Source organism: Myiozetetes cayanensis, unplaced genomic scaffold, assembly GCF_022539395.1.
Source record: "Myiozetetes cayanensis isolate MyiCay16 unplaced genomic scaffold, myiCay2020 scf2-11, whole genome shotgun sequence".
NCBI lineage: Eukaryota > Metazoa > Chordata > Aves > Passeriformes > Tyrannidae > Myiozetetes > Myiozetetes cayanensis.
Window position 1 is genome coordinate 17246705 of NW_026087411.1, and position 21482 is coordinate 17268186.

The 21482-nt window shown below is 36.2% G+C and overlaps 1 protein-coding gene across 13 annotated transcripts in view; it reads right to left on the minus strand.

The window, feature by feature from the left end:
- Positions 1-21482, minus strand: part of CDC42BPA (CDC42 binding protein kinase alpha) — a 186279-nt gene that overhangs the window by 67044 nt on the left and 97753 nt on the right. For all 13 annotated transcript variants that reach the window (XM_050316010.1, XM_050316009.1, XM_050316008.1 and 10 more), the window contains 7 exons: positions 12639-12732; positions 11690-11890; positions 10855-11103; positions 7038-7117; positions 5817-5983; positions 5241-5363; positions 116-249 (listed from right to left, as the gene is read on the minus strand). In XM_050316010.1, the coding sequence (XP_050171967.1) occupies positions 116-249; positions 5241-5363; positions 5817-5983; positions 7038-7117; positions 10855-11103; positions 11690-11890; positions 12639-12732 (1048 nt within the window). The remainder of the gene's footprint in view (positions 1-115; positions 250-5240; positions 5364-5816; positions 5984-7037; positions 7118-10854; positions 11104-11689; positions 11891-12638; positions 12733-21482) is intronic.

Consider the following 21482-nt stretch of genomic DNA (forward strand, 5'->3'; position numbering starts at 1 on the left):
GCTACACATTTGTTATTTGCTCATTAGTTTTACACTTGGAAGTTATTTCAAGCAAAATGAACAAAAATAAAACAGACTTCAGTGTTTAGAAGAGTTGCTGACAAAATGCTTTTACCTTATTAAGATCTTCCCTCTCTTGCTTTAGTGTTCTGACTTGTTTCTCAAAAGCCTTTATTTGTCTGGAAGCATCATCCAACTCCCGCCTTGCAGTGCTGGCCTCCTCAAGTTGCTGTTCTAGCTGACCAGATTCTAGAAAAAGCAGCAGAATTCTAAATATTCTAAGGGAAAAAAATCATAATTCTAGAATAGCATAGTCTAGCTGTTTGAAGTCCCTTCAATACTTTCTCTTGTTTCCATTTAATCAAAATTTAATGCAGTTCTTATCTGGTTTAGAATAGGGAGCAGGTTGATTCAGCTGCCATTATCTGCTTTGAAGGGAACAGAATGAAATGTTTTGCTTGCTGCAAAACAACACAGAAAATGATAACTTTTATTCTCACATTATAATAATGATGCCTTCTTACTTAATTCTGTAATGTATGTTTTACCATAACTTACACATTTGACTTTTATGCACTGTGTTATAATATATAATGCATCTTTTATTACACTGTAATTATAAACAGTCTCCCTCCTTCCCCGAAGCTCCCCCAGAAAGAAACAGTAAAAGTAATGGGTCACTCAAGAGCTGGCAAGTGTTCTCCTGTCAATACACTTAAAATTAACTTCAGCTGATATTACTTATTTCTAGTGTGAAAACCACTTGTGTTTACGTGATCTGCTTTATTGCTACTATAAATAAAGGAAAACTATTATAGTCAGCTTCTTACCCAACAGTCAGTTACACAATGACAGTATATTTCCATGCCACACCTAAATAATGTCATATAAATGCTATCAAATGCTACAAGAAAAGTGGAAATCCATAAAATATGACAACTGAAAATTTCTAGCAAAGGTGTTTTTTTACCTCCTAGTCCTTCACTTAAAGCAAGATATATATGAAGGTAAGTTAATTCCAAATTCCGTGAAATGACTGGACATTTAGCATTTTATTTCAGTTGTGGCAGGTCTTCAGACCATTTGAATTTACCAAAAGAACAGGAACCCATCTATACTCTTAATAAGAGCCTTTAACTATATTTTCATAAATGTAACCCTAAGAGAATGGTTCTTGGAAAAATCAAATATAAAAATACATACATTTTTAAGAAGGTTAATTTCTGAAACACAAGAATTTTATAAGCAAATTAATACCCTTAGCTTACACCCATAAAAATGTTCACTATTGTTTTAATTCACTCTTGTTTAAAAATTTAAAAGAATGCACTTAAATAAGAGATGTAGCTCAAAGCCAAAAATTATTAACTGCCTCTCTTATGTAGTCTACTCTGAAGTCACCAGTGAAAAGAAAGTTTATATATGGCTCTGCTGAGCCAAGATAAATCTCTCTTCTGTGCATGAACTACTTTGTTCCACAGCTCTGTTTTCTTCTTCCATTGCTGCCCTTTACATATTTGGCAATATTAAAGATTCCTCAAAGTTTTCTCCTATGCAACCTAGCGAACAAAAATTATAACTCTGACCTCTAAAATTGAAAGCATATGCTAGTTTGTCATTTCCTGGAAAACTCGATAGACAAGAAAAATGTATTTTTCTAAGCCCCCTCCAGTGACACTCCTGAAGACACAATTTCAAGTTCATTTTTATTACCTTTTTAAGCAGGTGTTTACTACTACAGCTTCAGAAGAGGCAGCAAAGCAGGTTAAAGAATACAACCAAAAGCCGGTTGTGACATATGCGTAGTAAGTGGTAATTTTCCATCTAATCACTCTAATCACCCTACTTGTAACTAGCATTTTAGATAATATATGCAAACACTCACTGCAGTATGCTATCACATTTAGTTGCCCTAGCGATGAGCCCAAAGCACAATGTTCACCTCTGCACCTGAACTGAACCTTCCTAAAGTTCATCAGATCTAGTGCTGAAAAATTAGATCTTTTAAATGCTATTCAGAAAATCTGGAACTAGCTCCCCTATGTTTGGAAGCACTCAGACATGGCCATCATTTGGTTTGTTTCTGTATTCTGTCATTAATTTAGTTTTAAAATCTATCTCAAAACCCCCATAAAATCAAGTAAAATAGAACATTCTCTTTTCCCTGTTTTATCAAATTGCCTTGTAATAGTTACAGCACACGGCACAAATGGATGTTTTCTAACAAATGCCTGTGTTGTCTGGATCGGACGAACACTCAAATGTATACAGGGAAAGTTCTGTGGTGACTGGGGATAGATTGGACAACTCTACACCTTCCTCATTTGATCACATTATTCACTTCCAACCCCAAATACCAAAAGCACACATTGTATTGAGGAATAAATATGCAATTATATGCTTTGAAGTAGAAAATTACTTTAGAGAAAACCTCAATATAAACCACCTTCACCAGACATTGACTTCTTTTCAATTTGAAGAGGGATAGGAGCTCTGTTGGGGAACGTTCCAGATTGTTGCAGAGCAGGGGTTTCCGATGTTGTCGTTTTCCTCATTACAGCAGCAAGTGCAGAGACACTTGGCTGGAGACAAATTTCACTAACAAAACTTTGCCCTGACATAGTGCCAACATGGCGTCACTCAAACCAGAGTGATCCTCCCTGAGCTAGTTAAGCCATGCTCACATCCAAAAATAATGCTTATGGTACAATACGAAACTGCTGCATCATGCCAGAGCAGCTGTCCAACTGTGTATCCATAACAGGCTTTTTTCAGACTACACAATTTTAACAGGACATAATCTATGTGCTGCAGTCTGCAGTTCATATATAGCGTGTTTCTGTCCCATAACGCAGCTGCAGAGTCTAAACACATCAACTAAAATGTCTGGAAGTTAAGCTCAAGTTATTCTTTCTGTGGGTGTCACTGCTGGCATTCCAGACACTTTCAGGAACTGAATGAAGTCTTTTCACAAACACAATCCAGAACAAATCTTTTTTGTAGTTTCCTCCAGCCTTTCTCACTGTTCTGTTTTCCCTTGCCTCAGGTAAGACATGGACATACAATAGAGATCTATCTACTGCTACTTGTGTCTGATTTTTCCTCACACAAAATGTAGACATTTTCCTATTTGGATTGACATGATTAATTGGATTTTTTCCCCTGTTTCTGTGGTTCCAGACCTGATACCTAACAGTCTCTTGTTGTTGATTTTCCTACAGTAAAAAACATCTTGCTATACTTCCTTTATTTCTTTTTTGAAGATGTCTCTGCTCTCAAGAACCTATTTTAAAGAAAGTGTTAGGGAGCAGGATACCATGAGTCCTATGTTATGAATCACTCTGAGAAAAAATTCTTTTTAACTTAATTCAGAGCATTACATCAAGAATACTGAATACTAGTACTAGTAGTTAGCCTTTAAAGTACACTAAAAAGATACTAGCTAAACAGACAACAAATTGTTTCACTAACAGCTATATACAATATGGTGGTGCAATATAAGCTCTCCCTCTGAAAGTTCTTAAAACATGAATTGCCAGTTTTTGGGAGGGTAAGGCTGGAAAAAGAATGATCTCTCGCTAAATGTCTCAAGTAGCCTCTATAAATAAACACAGGACACTGGCCTAAGTAGATCTTTGGTTTTCAACTAGCTTGGGAGTTCTGAAAAAAGGTAGTCCAACATTAATTACAGAATTGAATCTTTTTATCTACACAGATTTAAGAAAAACACTTTTCAAGCTTAAAGTACTGTGATGCTTGATAGCCAAAATTTTAGTTTTCAGAAAATCTTCACGAATTCCCAGAAGCAAAGGAAATAAATGTTCAGTTTTGTAAGGAATGACACCTCACTGACAGCAGAGCTGAGAGGTGGTTCTTCTCCCTGTCATCTCTCTTTCCTCTTATGCTTCTATTGCCTACCTTGCACTGATTAATTTGATCATAAGTTGATCAAATTCCATCTAGATAGCATTTTCCTTGTTTAATTGAGTGAATTAAAGCCATGAGAGTCCAGGACAGGCACAGATTGAGAAGGGGTCACACAGCTGTGAGTAGGACCCATTCTGGTGGCAGTTTTGTTTGGATGGGTTCTGGTGCTACTGGAAGTGCAGTCTCATAGCCCAGTGTCCTCTCTCATGGAAAACATCCTTCACTGCTCCCTGCCACTTGGAAAACTCAGTATCACTGTAGTTTCATGCATACAGCCCACCTTCCAGATAACCCACACTTTTCTAAATGTACTGTTTCAAGAAAATACTCACAAAATCCCACCCTCAGTGTAAACTAGCTCTTACTTCACATTCAGTTACAATGCACTAAGCAACTGCACACTGTAATTCTGTGAATTTGAAGAAAATATCATCAAAACTGTGACCACATCTCATAAATCTGGACCTTTCAGGGAAAATTCAACAGAAAATGAGATAATGAGAAATATCAATTAATGCTTGAATCATAACGGAGCCGGAGAGAGACTTTTTACAAGTGCATGAAGTGACAGAACAAGGTGTAATGGCTTCAAATTGAAAGAGGGAAGATTTAAATTAGACATTAGGAAGGAATTCTTCACTATGAGGGTGGTGTGGCACTTGCATAGCTTGCCCACAGAAGTTGTGGATGTCCTGGAAGTCTCCAAGGCCAGGGTGGATGGGGTTTTGAGCAATCTAGTGTAGCAGAAGGTGTCCCTGCCCATGGCAGGAGGACTGGAACGAGATGGCCTTTAAGGCCCCTTCCAACCTAAACCATTCTATGATTCCATCAACCATTTTCAGGCCTACTAAAACTGACAGGTCAAGTGTTCACCCTTATGTTTATTCACTGTCAAAAATAACCAAACAAGTGTTCCATCTGCTCTGGTACCACACATTGCAGGAGGAAGGTGTAAAAAAACAAAAAGAAAAAGTACTACAGAGACCGGTCAGATTCTCAGGTAGACTCTGATTTACATCCATGTAAATTAGCAACACCAAAGTTTAAAAGTAGTGGAACTTTTGCACTAATAATAATAGCAGAAGTCATCGAAATCTTCCTACTCCCTTGCAACTGGAACTAATGAATATCAAGCTGAATTTGTAGAAAATGTTGAGCTACCAAGGAAGAGTGAAGAGTAAAATGAAAAGTAAGAATAGACTGGAAAACTATTTTAGAAAGCAAAATAAAACTAGCATTACATTAGGAAAAAAAAAAAACTTGCCAAAATGCTGTTTTAAGTTACAGTTTTTACATTAATATTTATAACATACCTGTTACCTGTTTCTTCAACTTTTCAATTTCTTCTTTCAAACTTTTAATTTCTAAATCTTTGCTTGCTGTTATTGGGCCATCCACTGTTGAATATTGCAGAGCCTGGACTGTCTGAGTGGACTCTAGAAGAAAGATGGAAGAGAGAGGGACAAATTACACATCTGACATCTGAGGAGGTCAAGATATTACTGATAAATTAAGACATGCCAAAAAAACCCTGCACTGAGGATTCCACAATTTATAACTTCCAACTATTAAGTGACAATTTTTCAGCGATTGTCAGCTGGACAAAAAAAGTTCTTATAAGTTTTAAGAATGAAATGCCATAGTAACCAAAGCACGATGAGAACAAAGTTAGAATGTCGTAAGAAGTTGCATACATGGCATATTTCAGGCATGAAGAGTAACAGAAGCTTAATTTGTCAACAAAAATAATGATGACAATTCTTTTCTGCTAGAAAGCATTCCAGGAGGTATACTTATTTTTTGCTACAGTATAAACAGCCATGCTGTTTACGTTGCAACATAAAGCTGCAAGTAGAAAAAAATTGGATTTTTTTTTTTAATGACTATACCTTGCAGTTTTCTACTAAGTTCAAGCTTTTCCTGCTCTAGACGTCTTATTCTCCTCTCGTAAGCTTCTGTTGCTAAACTATCCTCCAAAGTTCTTTGAATGCTGGCATCAAGATCCATGGAGGGTGGTCCAGCTGTCAGTCTTAGACAGCTGCGGTCCGAAAGCACACTGGGGAAAAAAAACAAATAGTACTGGACTTTACAACAGGCTGTGTTTAAAATAATGCTATAAAGCTATCAACCAGTAAACAGGTTTTTAAATTCGTTAATTACTATGCCCTTTATTATATCATCAAAAAAAACCTTGTAAGTATGTGCTCATTAAAAACTGAACTCATTTTTACCTAGCATGCCTCATGCCCTCAATGTATTTTTTGTTCCATAACAGGGAATAAACTCCTGACTAAAAATAATCCTTATGGAGAGACTGTGTTAGCCACACAGAAAAAAGCAATAACCTAAACAGTAAGATTACAATAATGGTTCATTTCAAAATAGTAAATGTAGTATCCCAAATTCTTTAAAGACAACAATCACAACAAATGGTGCGAAATTATCCCATGACAACTAGGGCATGGACATGTCAGAAATGCTGTGGCTACTCATGCACACATGCTACTACTTATGCAAATAACTCTTTGGAAGTCTAGGACATTCTAGGACATAGTCACATTCACAGTAGAAACACAGGCCTGATTTTTCAGTGGTTGTAAACATTCTTTCTTTATTTATTTCCATAAATGAACAAGAAGCATACAAAGACTTCCCTTTTAGTGTTAATTTAGCAATGGAAATTAACATAATAAATACCACATTAATACCAAATATCAATAAAAGTAATTTTTTTAAAATTTCCGTTCAAACTTACGAAAGTGTCAAAAGACTGGAAATAAACCTGTTTTTCACATCAACAATAATAAACTAAGTTTTATCTGCATCCACACATCAAGTCTTAAGTTTGTCATACACAGTTAACTTCACACATTGTGTGGTAACCACCTTTCTCAACAAAATTCCCTTGAAAAGAGGTGCTGACCTTTACATTCCTGTAAATTCTACCTGCAGAGAGCTCATTCTTCTGGACAGACAGCAACGTAGATCATGGCCTAGTAATTTCCTCAATAAACCACATTCTTTGCTGTCTCCTTGCAGTTGGCTTCAGATACAGAAACTCAAGATATTGTGTAACTAACCAAGAGACAATATCTGAACTCTTAACTTACCAGCTACTTGTATATGTGAAACCCACAAATGGTAAATGATGGCCAGAAAATGCAGTGTGCGATGGTGGAGGCATTGTTTCCTAGAAAAATAACAGGACAGTTGAGTAAGTAGTATCCACTGGACTTAAAGAGATTTTCAAGTTTAACCATAAGTGAAGTCTTAGTGGTAATATCATATTAACTATATTCACTGTCTTCCTTATCTACAGTCAAAATATGAAACATGATCAACTAAAAATATTTCTAATAGCATTTAAGATATTAAATAGACAAGGCTGGCATCAAAATGCTTTTCTAATTAAATAGGTTATTGTTGGAGGAAAGCAGATTACATATATTAAATACCAATTTATTCTTTCTTTTTTCCCAAGAAGCTCTTAGTACAAGGAGTAACACATTTTATTCCCTCCTATACTCCTCTCTGCTATTCAGTCAACACAGCTTCCTGCCTGTGGAATTACCAACACTAGTTCTGAGTGGGCTGTCTCTGTTTGGAGAGAACAACAGTCAGGCATTTACTAGAAAGACTCAGTACAACGGGGTATTCTAGTCTAATTAGTGCTTTGACCATTTCTTCATTTGTTGCTCCTTTTCCTGCCAAAGAACTACAAACCAAGACAAATCTTTGAATTTCTCCTCAGGCTAAAATAACCCTGTCATTATTTTACTTGAACCATTATAAAGTTTTAATATTTTTAAATATTCTGTTAAAAGCTTCCTGTTTAACCCTAAGATGCAAGGTTTATGCTGCTACACTAGAGATGGCCTTAACAAGCATCAAAAGAAATTCCCTATGATTACTCACACTGAAAGTATTAAAAGATTCTAAATTGCAAAAAAAAGTACATAACCTTTTTTTTTTAAACCCAAACAAAAAACAAGAAAGGGACCAGTTGTAGATTTTTCAATGCAAAACCCATCAGGAAAGGACAAGGAATAAGACTTTAGTCAGATGAAATCCAAAATTACCTTTCCAGTGCTGGCGTCAACTACATTACATCACAACCTTGCTCTTTTAGCTGACAAAAATCTTCACATTATAAGAGGGTTCCCAAAACAAAAAACAAACTAGTGATATGGCTAGATTGTGCAAGTACATTAAGTCTACACTGTTAAGCATTTTGGAAAATAAGGACAAGACCAAATTACAAAGCATTAACTTTCCACTAATTCCTAATAAAAATATCAATTACTACAGATGGTGGTTAAAAAAAGTAAGATTTTACTTCTCTTTTATAATTTGTTTTCACCTTTCATAGATTCAAGTGTCAAAGCTGTCTTTACAGGTAACTTTAAAAATACCAGATGCATAATTGTTTGAGATTTTTAACAGTGCCCATAACAGTTTTCAGTTACCACACCAGGAACTATGTTGCTTCTAAAACACTGTATCTGTTGATAACATCATAAGATTCTGTAAAAGAATTCGTTTCTTTGACAGAGATCATGGTATGTATCTCCTGCTACTTGTGGGAATTTAACTGTATAAGCATGCTGACAAAATTATAAATGAATTTAAGTTTACCACCCTTCTCAGTAAGGTTACCAATCCAAACAGTTAAAAGCTGAAATCCAGCACAACTGAGGCTGCCTGAACAATGCAGTTTAGCCCTTGGTGCTTATGCGTACTTTAAACATATTTTTTGAATTTCATTATTACGTATATAATTTTTCCATGGGACAACAGTCTCACTTAAAGTTCAGGAAGAACAATACAAATCATGGCTTTTCAACACTGTCTTTTATCTTCAGCACTGGGCATTCCTGATTTGCTCTATGCAACTCAAATCTTGCCAAGAATTAAAAAAAAAAAGTCTCATGGGCTTATCTCTGGTGCTGACTTCTATAACAGTAATGCAAGTATGTGAAACTTCCTCAAAGGATATATATGAAATATGGAGGAGAAAATACCTCCAAGTTATATATAAGGAATTTGAGGGAAAGCAATATGAAATACAATGCCCACCAGTCAAAGCAAAAATCTAAAATATTCTCAGTCATGCAATGCCTTAGGCTAAGTTTTTTCAGTGGTTCTGAGATACTAGGTGTGAAAAGAAATGGTAAGAACATAACATCCTTATATTAAAACAGAACAAAACCTTCAGATGTTTCAAATTAGGAAACTGAAAATGAAGCTCAAGAAACAGGCATTCATCTCTAACAGTTCAGTGGCATTGCTTTTCACTCCCAAATGTCTAATGCAAATTAAGAATTGGACTCAGTTTTCTCGGCTGAGAGTTCAGTAACTCAGCAGAGGAAGATTCTTCACCTGCAGTTCCCTGCTTCTTCACAATGGTAAGGTATTTCCCCAGCACAGGCACATTTTGAGTCCCTCAGCTGGGATACTGGGCTCTCAAAAGGAAGAGCAGTGGACTGGACAACACTAAAATGTGTGGACAGCCCCCAAAAGGTATTTTAGATTCATAAACAAAGACGTGCTATATACAGCATCCACTCCAGCCACTCAATCCTCATAGCTGTTCCTGGACAAATAATATGCAAATAATATGCAAAGAGATATCTGAAGACTGTATAAGAAAGTTTTAAGACAAAAATACTTCAGTTGTGAAGGGAGATGGGTAATATCAAATGCAGGTGAGAAAAAAATGAGGAAAAAAAAAAAGAAAAAATGCAAGTCATCCTATGCAGTTACACTGTTTTGCTTAATTTGCCTACAGGAAAGGGTTCTAGGATATAATCACAGATTGTAGAATATGTTACGTTGGAAAAGACCTTCAAGATCATTGTGTCCAACCATTAACCCAGCACTTCCAGGTCCATGTCTTTTAAATACCTCCAGGGATAGCTGACTCCACCACTTGCCTGGGCAACCCTTTTGGAAAAGAAATTTTTCCCAATATCCAATCTAAACCTCCCCTGGTGCAACTTGAGGCTTGTCCTGTGGCTTCTTAGAGGCTGACATCTTAGAAGAAGAGGCTGACATCCACAAAGTATTTTAGTTAAAGTGCTTTCCATGTTTTAATGTGCAATTGGAGGAAAGAGAATGCAAATAATGATCATCCTATCATATCAATATCAATTCATGTTGCCTATCTCTTATCTGCAGGCCCAGGAAACAGTTCAGAAAATAAAAGCAAAACCAGTGAAAATGCTTCACCTCACATGTAAACACCAGGTTTCTGCATCTTTCAACACACACATACACAACACAAAAGATATTTCCAAGGAGAGAACACTGATTTCTCTGATGGTAAGACCTTTATGATATGTCAAAGCTCCTTTTCAAAAGCACAGAAACAATAAGAACTATTAAAAACCAGTAGTTGCAGAGCTTTTTCAGCAAAGGTAAAAACAATTCCTTGTTCCTTAAGAAATGGCCACAATATTTCTCCTAAATTTCCCAAAACTCAAGGTAGAAAAAAAAAGCTGGAAAAATTTGAATGGAAACAAACTGAGTGGAATCTAACAGCAATATGAGCAAATAAGAGTACAGCACTACTATAAAATGCAAATTTAGTATAAGTCTTAACAATGCTCTGCTAGAAATACTGTTTCTTGCAGACTATCTACATGTAAATATATTATTCTGTATAAGGCATGGCCACTAAGAACTTGTTCATTAAAGACATGTAAAGTTGCAATGCATTTACAAAACTGAATTTCTCCTTACATGAGTATGTTTGGAGGATCAGCCTCCAAACTATGAAAGTATTCCCCCCACAGTTCTTCAAAGAAGCACTTAATTGTTATTTATGCAGAACACAGTGAACACACTGAAAGAAAATGCATTTACACATATTATGTTACAAAGTATACTATAAAAGCTGATTCATCAAAATGTTAATTCCATACTTACAGAATTTTTTAAGCAATCATCATCCACATCAAAGTTTGATGTATCAGTAGGGCTGCTGACTTCTGGGATGTAAGGTGCCTCACAGTTTCTAATGTTGTCCCAATCAATCCCAGCAAAAAATGGATGGTTCTTAAAGTCTTCTATACCATTTTGTCCAAGTCGATGCTCTCTGCTACAAATGAGCCTTCGGATGAGGTCCTTTGCACTTTCAGAGACATCTGTCACTTGAGCAGGAAACTGAAACCTCTCCTTAAAGATCAAAACAATAGAAAATAGTTTATTACCAAGAAAAAGTTGGAAAAATTACCCTTCTTAGTGCAAATCATTATGTAGAAAAAGAAATGTGTAAATGCTCCAGTTCTGAAATATATGCAGTAAGGTTTCAAAGAAAAGTCTCCTGCTAGGAATAGAAACTACTGATATTTCTTTTTGTCTCCTGGTTTTTCTTCTTTATTTAAATTTCTCTTACACTGTTGAATTCTAAAGCTTCCTCCATGTGGAAGAACATTTAGGAATCTTCTGCATAAGCCAACCAATGCATTCACCAGAAGAAAGTAACACAACAGGACTGATGCAACGTAGCCAAGACTTACTCCAGAGAATGAATTAACAGCCATGTTTCCCAACCCAGATTTTTAGTTTTGAACTGCTTTATCCCAAACCAAAGCCATCTGCAAACCATAACCATAAACTTACTGCATGGAAACATATTTTTTGTTCTACATTTATGCACATTAACATAATTAGTACATAAAAATTTATTTTTAAAAAAGTCCTCAAATTACCCCATTACTTATTTAAAATTAGCTTAGAGACAGACAGAAAGTGCACTAACTTTGTGGTTCATTATTTTCCCATAGGTCTCCACCAAGGACTCAGCATAAAAGGGCGTTTCTCCATAAAGCATTTCATACATGCAAACGCCCAGGGACCACCAGTCACATTCGGGCCCATACTTCCCTTTTCCATCTTCCATGGCCTGCAAGATTTCTGGAGAGATGTAGTCTGGTGTTCCAACTGCCACTGAAGATTGGACCTGTAGAAGTTACATTTTTTAGGACTAAAATCAACTTTTCCATTGTTATAGACACTGTTGTTTGTGGCACTGTGCCTGTATATATAAATCTAGCCCAGTGTTCTGGTTATAAGAAAAAAAACTAAACACAAAGAAAGGCTTCTAAATTCATAGAAAAATACTTAAGCATCTGAGGCACTACATTAATAGACATCCCAATAATATACATTTGCTAAACTATTTCCAATATTTAAAAACAGAGAAAGTACAAAACTGTCAATTCTTAGGCTTACAGCCAGTAAGCAATTATAGATTAGATAGCCACATCTATTAACTCAAATACTTTGTAACCCTCTGGGACATGATTAACATACTGGAATTACATTCTAGTCACAGTTACTATATACTGTGCAAATTTAAATGTACTAGTAGAACATCGTCATATTTCAGTACCTCATCCTGCTCATCCTAAAGCTCAGAGCCTAAAACATCGAGATTTATAGTTCCCAAACACCTACTCAGTATTGACAGCACAGCTTCTCTTTATTTATTCATGAGTTGACTATATGCATCTAAAAAGCTTTTAATATATTGCAAATCCATGCAGCGTGCAGTCCTATTTTCAACCAAGATTAGTTATATGCCAATACCATTTACAGTTCCATTTCATTTGACATAAGGCACCTTTCCCTTTATTAGCATGCATTTTAGCAGCTAACAAAGGACTGAAGAAAAGGTATTTAGGAAGGCATCATTCTTTCTAATTTACCGTTCCATCTTCCATCAGTTTCAGACAAGAACCAAAATCTGCTAATCGAATATGTCCATTCATATCCATCAAGATGTTGTCTGGTTTAATATCCCTGCAATTAAAACCAATTTCAGAATTAGTACAAAAATGTATTGCATAAGACATAGTCCAAACATTAACTCTGCAACACTCTTATCGTGCAAAACCAGCGATGAGTCAGTAGACAGAACACAGTCACTCAGCATATGGTGAAATTTGCACCAGGGACACTTTATGACAGGGGCTGTAGATCAATCAAATAATATAATGCTTGTTAATTTTTATAAAAATTGTAAATTTTTATAAAAATTATAAGTTTTTATAAATTAAAATTGAGAGGTAAATTCATCTAATCTCTCACAGGTAGACAGGGGAATCTTACTTGCTCTGAACTTCTGTATGTAAGACTTTTAAATCATGACAGGCTTAAGCTCTGCCAGGGGAGGTTTAGGTTGGATATTAGAAAGAAGTTCTTTACAGAGAGAGTGATCAGGCATTGGAATGGCCTGCCCAGAGAGGTGGTGGATTCACCGTCCCTGGAGGTTTTTAAGATGAGGTTGGATGTGGCACTGAGTGCCATGATCTAGTAATCACAGTGGGGTTGGATCAAGGGCTGGACTTGATGATCTCGGAGGTCTCTTCCAACCCAGTTAATTCTATGATTCTATGATCTGAAGAATTTTGGTTATGTGCTCCCAAGTGGAAGATGTACACTTACACTGGAGCTGGAAAACAACTTCTAGATTTTACAATAGAACATAGGCCAATCAACCTCTGAAATAATTAACACGTTTTTAAATTTACTGTCTTTCATCAGCATTCTTCTCCCATGTACATCTCAGTTCACTAAGTAGGTCTGTCATACTTCTGCTAAAACAATCAAAAAAGTCATTGTACAAGCTACTGCATCTCTGCTTGGCCGAACTCTGCAGCTGTCTCATTCAGGTCATGATACAGATGGTAATATCCTTCAAACCAGGTAACATAATAACTACTCCTTATTTTGAAAATTTGACCTTTATTTGGCTTCATGTTTTATCTAAGTATACTGAAATATAGGTGAAGTGTATGCTCCCAGTAGGCACCTGACTAGGATGAAAGCATCTATGCTCTCTTAGTTACCAGAGGGTCATTCATCATTCAACTTGTATACTAGTTTCAAACACTGAAATTTCTTTTCAGTAAAGTACAGTTATTAGAAATATCCACTAAGCTATATTTAAAAAAATATGAAATTATTAGATTCTTATTCTATCCTTAGCTACAATATTCAAAAGGTAAGTTATGACTGTAGGAATAAAGCACTATGAATACCTTCCTAATGAACATTTGTAAGATACAAAACCAAATTTCCTAAAATAAACAAAAAACAAGTGAAGTCCTGACTTTGCTTCATTCCCCTAACAACTTATAAATGAATGTCACAATTGCTTTGAAGACAAATCTCAAAATATTCACAAGTTAAGATGTTCACATTGCATGTAAGAGCAAGGTTTTGTTGTTTGGGTTTTGGTTTTTTGTTTTGTTTTGGGTTTTTCTCCAGATAAAAACTGCGTTATAAACAATGTTTAATGGTAATTTACAAAGGCAAAAGAATTAGTACCACACCCTGAATAACATTATAGAAGCAACGTCGTGAAGATGTTGTACTGTTACACACTCAGTGACAATTAATATGGAGACCGTATGTTGTTAGAAAGAAAACCAAAGACAAGCAGACAGCAAAACAAACAAGTTTCAGGCATCTTTAAAATATGCAGAAACATTTGCAAAGGAAAAAGCAGACACTACTTAAGAAATTATACTTTCCCATCTCTCAACTGAGCATAAAGAAGAATTTTTACAGGGCAAATCAGAAAAATTAACCAAGTCATTCTCTTAAGAACATTTTTCCACTTGATTTTTGCTAACATTGAATAGGCCAAAGAACTGCAACCTCTAGATTGAGATAGTCTTGTTTATTTTGTATTCACCCACCGAAAACATTCCTTGAACATGTTTCTAAATAAAAACAAACACATGCTATTGAGACCGCTGGAATTGTAACTTCAGTTTAAAACACTGCAAAAACATGCACCTAAAATCAAGTTCCTCTTAGAAGCTGGACCTAGTTCAAGCTAAACAAAAACATGAGTCACCCCTGAGGCTCCATTTATCCATGTTCTATCTTTTAATATATTCCCAGGAGAAATAATAATAACACTAATAATCATCATCACAACCTCTCCCATTCACTCTCACAAAACAGCAGAAAACATGAAAAATCTCACTGTGTTGTCAACACTGTGCAAAACAACATTGAGTGCACACGGAGGAACAAGGATTTCTTGCAAAGCAACATTTGTAAGGCTCAGTAACAACTTCGTAAGAACAATTTTTACAGTTAAGGAAAAAAAAAAAGAGACCAACTTAATGCACATGAATTCTTTTCAGCTCTTGTAACAGAAGGTAGGGGTTATGAACAACTGTTTTGAATTCAACTGAACTGTGTTAATAAAAGACAGTTTGAAAGACAAGAATTGTTGGCACCTGCAGAGCAGAGTGGGCTATAAGGAAAGGCAAAGAAAATTATGAGCCCCAGAGGAAAACAATAAAGGGGAGTAATTACTGCCAATATAATCGAAGAGTGTAAAGGTGGTGATTATGGGAAAAAAACTCTTAAACCCTCCACCTCTACTAAGCCTGCTGTTGTCAAATTGCCTTAGAATGATGAGTTTTGTTTCAGGTTTTTGTTTTTAATGACATTTGATGACTCTCCTTTAGTGATCAGAACTTTTCTGTCTCCTGTTCCAGAGTACGGTCTTCCCCCTTTCACATTCACTCCACCTTCCCTTGCTTATCCCAGTTTCTTCAGTGTACAGAGTGGCTCCTTTATTTCTACCCCTCCTAGACTCACCTTAAAAGCTGAGATGTCCAATCCTCCACAGCCTATCAAATCCAAATTTCCTCCCCTTTCATATCCTCCTTTCATTCTCAGCTTCTTCATTCCCTAGTCTTGTTTTTCTACATGTACACATTTAACTAATCTTTTTTTTCCCTCCCATCTCAGTTCTCAACACTCACTGTTTCCCCAGATTCCCTTCCCATTCCTACTGATTTCCTATTCCACTAATCCTTACTATCCTCTTTCCTGAATTCAAATTTTTGTCCAATTTGCATAGCAATCTTCTTTGACACCAAAAGGAAGAGAAGTATCAGCGAAAGAGAGACCTCACACTGTCTCTAGTGCCCATTTACCAGCATTTCCCAAAATTGCTTAATTCTTGCAGCCCTGAAACAGTGCAAAGCTACAGCAGAAGAAAACTGAAAAGTATTTAGGGACCAAACTCTGCATATGGTTGTTTGGAACTCATAACTGACACATTGCAGGGAAAATTACAGCCTAGGTGGGGAATAGAGGAATGAAAATACATCAAGGAGGATTCTCTCCCGAATTTCAACAGTGTTTCAATATCCCAGAGCAGAAGACTTTCCCACTGGGTTTGTAACAACTAATTTATTAACTTGAAATCTACAGAGGAAAAGCAATGCATGTTTCCTCATCTTGTTCCTGGAAAGACATGACACTGCTTTGGGCAAATACTAAGAATGGAAAATTCAAGACCAAGTACCTAAAAATCTCACAAAAGTAATGAGCAAATAATGAAAAGTTATATGGCTTAGTAAATAGCCCACTGGGCTGAATCTCCATAGATAAGAGTTACTACGGTGATTGTGGGCAAACCATTTAAACATCACTCAACAAGAACACTGGTGCTCAGTCAAGCTTCTAACATCATCTGGCTAGAAGGCTGTGGAGCCTGAATAACTCTAACAACTCTGTAATTAGTTCACTGTAATAAAAGGAAAAGGTCTGCTCACTTGAAAGATGAAATAATAATTCACTTTCAAGAATTATAAGCATTTGAAAGGTATTTTATGAACTAGATTTATAGTAAGAATAAGTATTGAATTGGGGCAACTGCTCTGACACCACTGTGCCCTCTGGAGACCCTGAGTTCGATCAAGTCCCGGACACTTCAGCCCTACTCTGAGAGCAGTTTTTGTGGGAAGTGGAATGTGCAAGGGGTGCAAGTTGACAGAGGCGGACCTGGCACAAATCAAGTTCTTCATATGTGCTCCACAGTGAAGTAGGGGAACATAGGTAGTCAGCATATCCAAAGAAATTAAAATCTTCCATATGTCAACCTTTTTGTAGCACTGCCACCTGAGGAAGTGAACTGAGCAAAGACTGATGTTCTGCCTTGTTGTTTTTTTTTCCTGAATGAGTAATTCACCAGAGCCAAAGGAACTAGAAGTTTGAATCAAATAAACTTTTTTAAAAACACATATGTCCATTTAAACTATGACTCCAACACAGTGTACAGGAGTGACTTCTACTTTTCTGAGCTCTGTTGGCCTTGACTTTATGAGAGAATCAGCACTGCACAACTGCTTTGCTGCTGTTCTCCTGGAGAATGCAACAGGAAAGAACAGTGTAAAATACCGAATACTTCACTTGCACAGAAAATGAGCGTGAAAGCTTAATGAAAAAAGAGAAAAATCTTTAATGATTCCTTTCTCATAATGCTTCTTAGTTTAATTTGGGGAGCCTGTACTTCAGATTGGCATGTTTACCCAGATGACTTCACTCACTTCTCTTTAAAACCGTTTACTTTCTTAAGCTGTAATTAAAACCCAAGCATTTTACATACTAACTGTGTTAATATAAACAACACTCTGAAATAGGACTATGGCAGATACCTGGATTATTGCCATTTATTTTGATTTCTCTGTTAATGAGCCAGAGTAGAATTTCATTTGTTCAGTAAGACCCAAGAAAAAGTATTCCCTCTGAGACATGCTAAATCCATAGCACATTCCAGCTGTAAAATAAACTAAAGAAGAATTTTTAATACATGTGAATGTATTTTTTTTTTCCCCTGGATTAATTTCTGAAACTAAATGGAACTTACAGAATGGTGAGGTTTTGCACATTGAAATTTTGGACTAGAAAATTCCTTTAAGTTCCTTACAACTTGAATTATCTGATCATCTTATGGTTTCAAAGCATATGGGTTCCTGAGGTTCACCTGTGTCATTCTTTGAATCACTGGATCAATGTTATTCTGTTATTCACAAGACCACGTGAAGATCCTCAGGCCTACAGAACAGGCAGCAGCCAATTCTAGAGGAATCGTAAGTTGTTTCAAGGGCAGCCTGATGGAGGGGGGACCAGACAAACAGAAGGGAAGGTGCATCAAAAATAGAGGGACAACTGTAACAGAGTGATGGAGCAGCAGTTCTGTCAGACACTACACAAGCCTGTGCCAACGGATCAACCCACAGGCACCCAGTTTCTAAGTTTATGTGATAAAAACCCTACTGGCACTAAAGGGATCCCTCTTCTTGGTAACCATACAGTTATGATGCAGAATTTGCTCACTTTAGCTATTCACCTGTATTGTTGGTTTGTTCTTGGTTTTTTTTTGTTTTGGCTTGGTTTTTGTTTGTTTGTTTTGTTTTTTGGGTTTTTTTGTGGTTTTTTTGGTGCTGGTTTGTTTTTTTTTTCAAAACACAAATGATCAGACAGAAATGGAAGAAAAAGTGAGTCCTCTGAAGACCAACAAAGGGTGGCCAGAAGGTGCAAGGGGGCACCTCTCAAACTACCCAACATGTCTTTGGAGTAAACATTTCAGATGCTGAGGGACTGTCCTTGTGTACACAGCTGAGCTCTTTAAAAAACACAGCAAAAATTACAATAAAGGGACTTATGCCATTCTAAATTCAACAACTGCAATGTCAGCTGAGTCTGAAGAAAGAAATGGACCTGTCTGAAATCAAAGGAGCAATCTGATAGATGAGCTACCAGTTTATTTTAGCCCATGAGATAAGAAAGGGATCATTTGGAGAACAAATTTTTATTTCTAATGTCAATATTAGAAGAGCATGAAAATTAATTTTCTTATACATGCCCCAAGACATGCTATCCCTGAATAGTAAAGAGCAAACTGAACAGCTTACATTAACATGAAATCTTCACATGAACATTATTTTTTAATGCTACCAATGCAAATTCAAGCACCACCATTTGAAAAAAATAAATTAGTTTCAGGTGTAACTGCTGCTAGAGAGAAACTGATCCAGACAACTTATTACTAATTGAAGATCTCACAGCACATTATTTTCTCACTGTAAATGCAACAGCATTCCCCAAAAGTATAAATCCAAAGGTTAAAGGCAGACATCAATGACTATAATTATTCACTCTTACAAGAAGAAATGTTGCCCTTTGCCAAATTACCTACTCTAAAAAAAAACATAACCAGGACCTTACTGTGAGAATGCCTGGACTTTTTATCCAAAATTCCTTCAGAACACAGGATTATCCTAAGTCAGGACAGGAGTTTGGCAAACTCTTTATTTCACTCCCTTCTGTTGTTTCAGGCAGACTTTTCTTCCACACTCCTCTTTTTTTCTCACACAGAAACGCTACATCCGTGATAAAAAACTAAGACATTTGGTTCTGGCAGCACTCCAATGAAATGAGAAAATCTGGTGCCTGTGAAGTTTTTATTAAGGTAATCAGTGATGCCCTAGTGACAGCCTGTTTCAGATACCCAGAGTGACAACTGATGAACTTCCATCAAGAATGCCCATCAAATGATGCTTTTTTTTTCATTCACAGTCAAACATACAGACATTGATGTCCAGCAGGTTATTTCTATTTTCCATTACAGTGGACTGGCTAATATCAAAGTCAACGTTGCCATATTCTGCCAACTCGGGTTTATCTGAATTCTAATGAGCAAAACTAGAAATACTCTCCATCTGGCAGAAAGACCAATGTGCACTGAGCCAAATTAGATTTGGACAGTCGGCAGTTATTCTTTAGTAATCCCAATAAGATAGGCTGCACAAGATAGCAGCATGAGAAAACTGGAATATGTTGTACCTCATTAACCGTGTCTCTTATCAAGACTCTACTGCGCCTCCTCCTAAACAGACACTCCTCCACTTTTGGATGAAATCCAAAAAGTGCATATTTCGATTGAAACCAAAATGATTTAAATAACTTTGATCACAGCCTTATTATTTACATAGCACCCGAACAGTTGCAGCATGTTTGTATACTAAACAAAACCTGCTTCATATAAAGCTGACAAACTAAAGCTCCACAACTGAAAAAGATGTAGTAGTCTTGCATGTAGCCTTGAAGGCAATAGCAACAGCCAAAGATTGAATACTTTAGAATTTAATTCTGAATAAGCAAAGCAACTACATGGAAAAATAAATGCTATAAACAACCTTACTTTATAATTATTTTTCTTAAACAGTATTTTCATACTGTAAAACTCCCTTTTCTTCCCTTTAACTCTTGATAATAAATCACTATGCATGTGTTGTTCCAGTACACCCAGTAATTCACCTCTATTAAAAGAATCTCTTACTCTCAGCAGCAGGAGATTTGTCTAAATCTCATTACATTTGGTGGACAGACTCTCATCAATTACTAAGAAATGTCAATCAAACCAAGACAATAAAGGTTTTACATATGATATAGTCATTATTTATTAATGTGGACAATTTTATATTTATACTGTTATACATCCTAACCAAATTTTTATCTTAGTACTATCACAAAACCAAATCAATAAAAAATTCAAGGTTCCATGTACTAGATGCAGGACATGTGCGACACCACATACCAAATCAGGTATTGAATCCAAACCTACTTAGCTTCAGATTGCACGTTCTGCCAAAGCATACCTTTCTTTTAATCCCTAGTCCAGAATGAGAGAAATTATTTCTATTTTCATTAAAAATAAGGTAACTACAGTCCTCCGTTATTACAAAGAATTTGCAACATAGACTTGAAGGATATAATGTAAAAAAAAGACTAAGGTAAATCCCCATCCACATTGAGTGCGGGTAACACAGTCAGTAACGAATTTAAATACCAATGGAAGATACTCAGATGAGACATTAGAAAACACTTTCATAATAATGACAGTAGGACACTGGAACAAATTGCTTCAGGAAACTTCACCGTTTCCATCACTTTTTTTTTTTCAAACCAGTTAAGACAAACATCTGTCAAGACTGGTTTAGCTACAGTTTGATCTTGCCTTGCAGCAGAAGAAAAGTATTAGCTGACCTCTCCAAGTCCTCTCCCAGTCCTTTTCCCTACAGTCTTTAATTTCTGCCACTCCGACAAGTATTCTGGACACAACGCAGTATTTACCTTACGGTATCCAATGTTCTCTATGAATTTCAAATGCTAATAAAGGAAATAACAACAAACAACAGGGAATGAGTACATCAGCCAACATATATACATCTTGAGTTTGTTCAGGCACTCATATTCATTCCTGAACACTTGAATTGACTGTAGTTACTGGCTTATAAATATATGCCCCAGCACAGCACATTATAATGTCCCAGAATTAATTTACCTTAGAAAAATGTCTCCCTGTGGGCTTTGTGCATATGTATTTGTTTTCAAGTAATGGATTTCTCAAACTCAGTAACAGTTCTAGACCAAGAATAATTATTTTTAAAAGCGGCTTATATCCATTTTTTTTCCTTCTTTTACAAAAATAAGTGAAAGGGGGGATTTGGGAAATTCTTTTGGAAAGTGCTTGGCAGATATATATTCCCTGTAGTTACGGTCCTCATCTAAAATGCTAATCAAGCGACAGAACCAGATATCTATGCAGAAAACCCTCATATCCAGGTTAGGCCCCTCATGCAGTATCTTAAAGAGATGTCAGGGCAAAGTCACCTGTGATGGCTAAGGATTACTTTGATTGCCTTGACAGTTTTACAGACTAAAACCAGGAA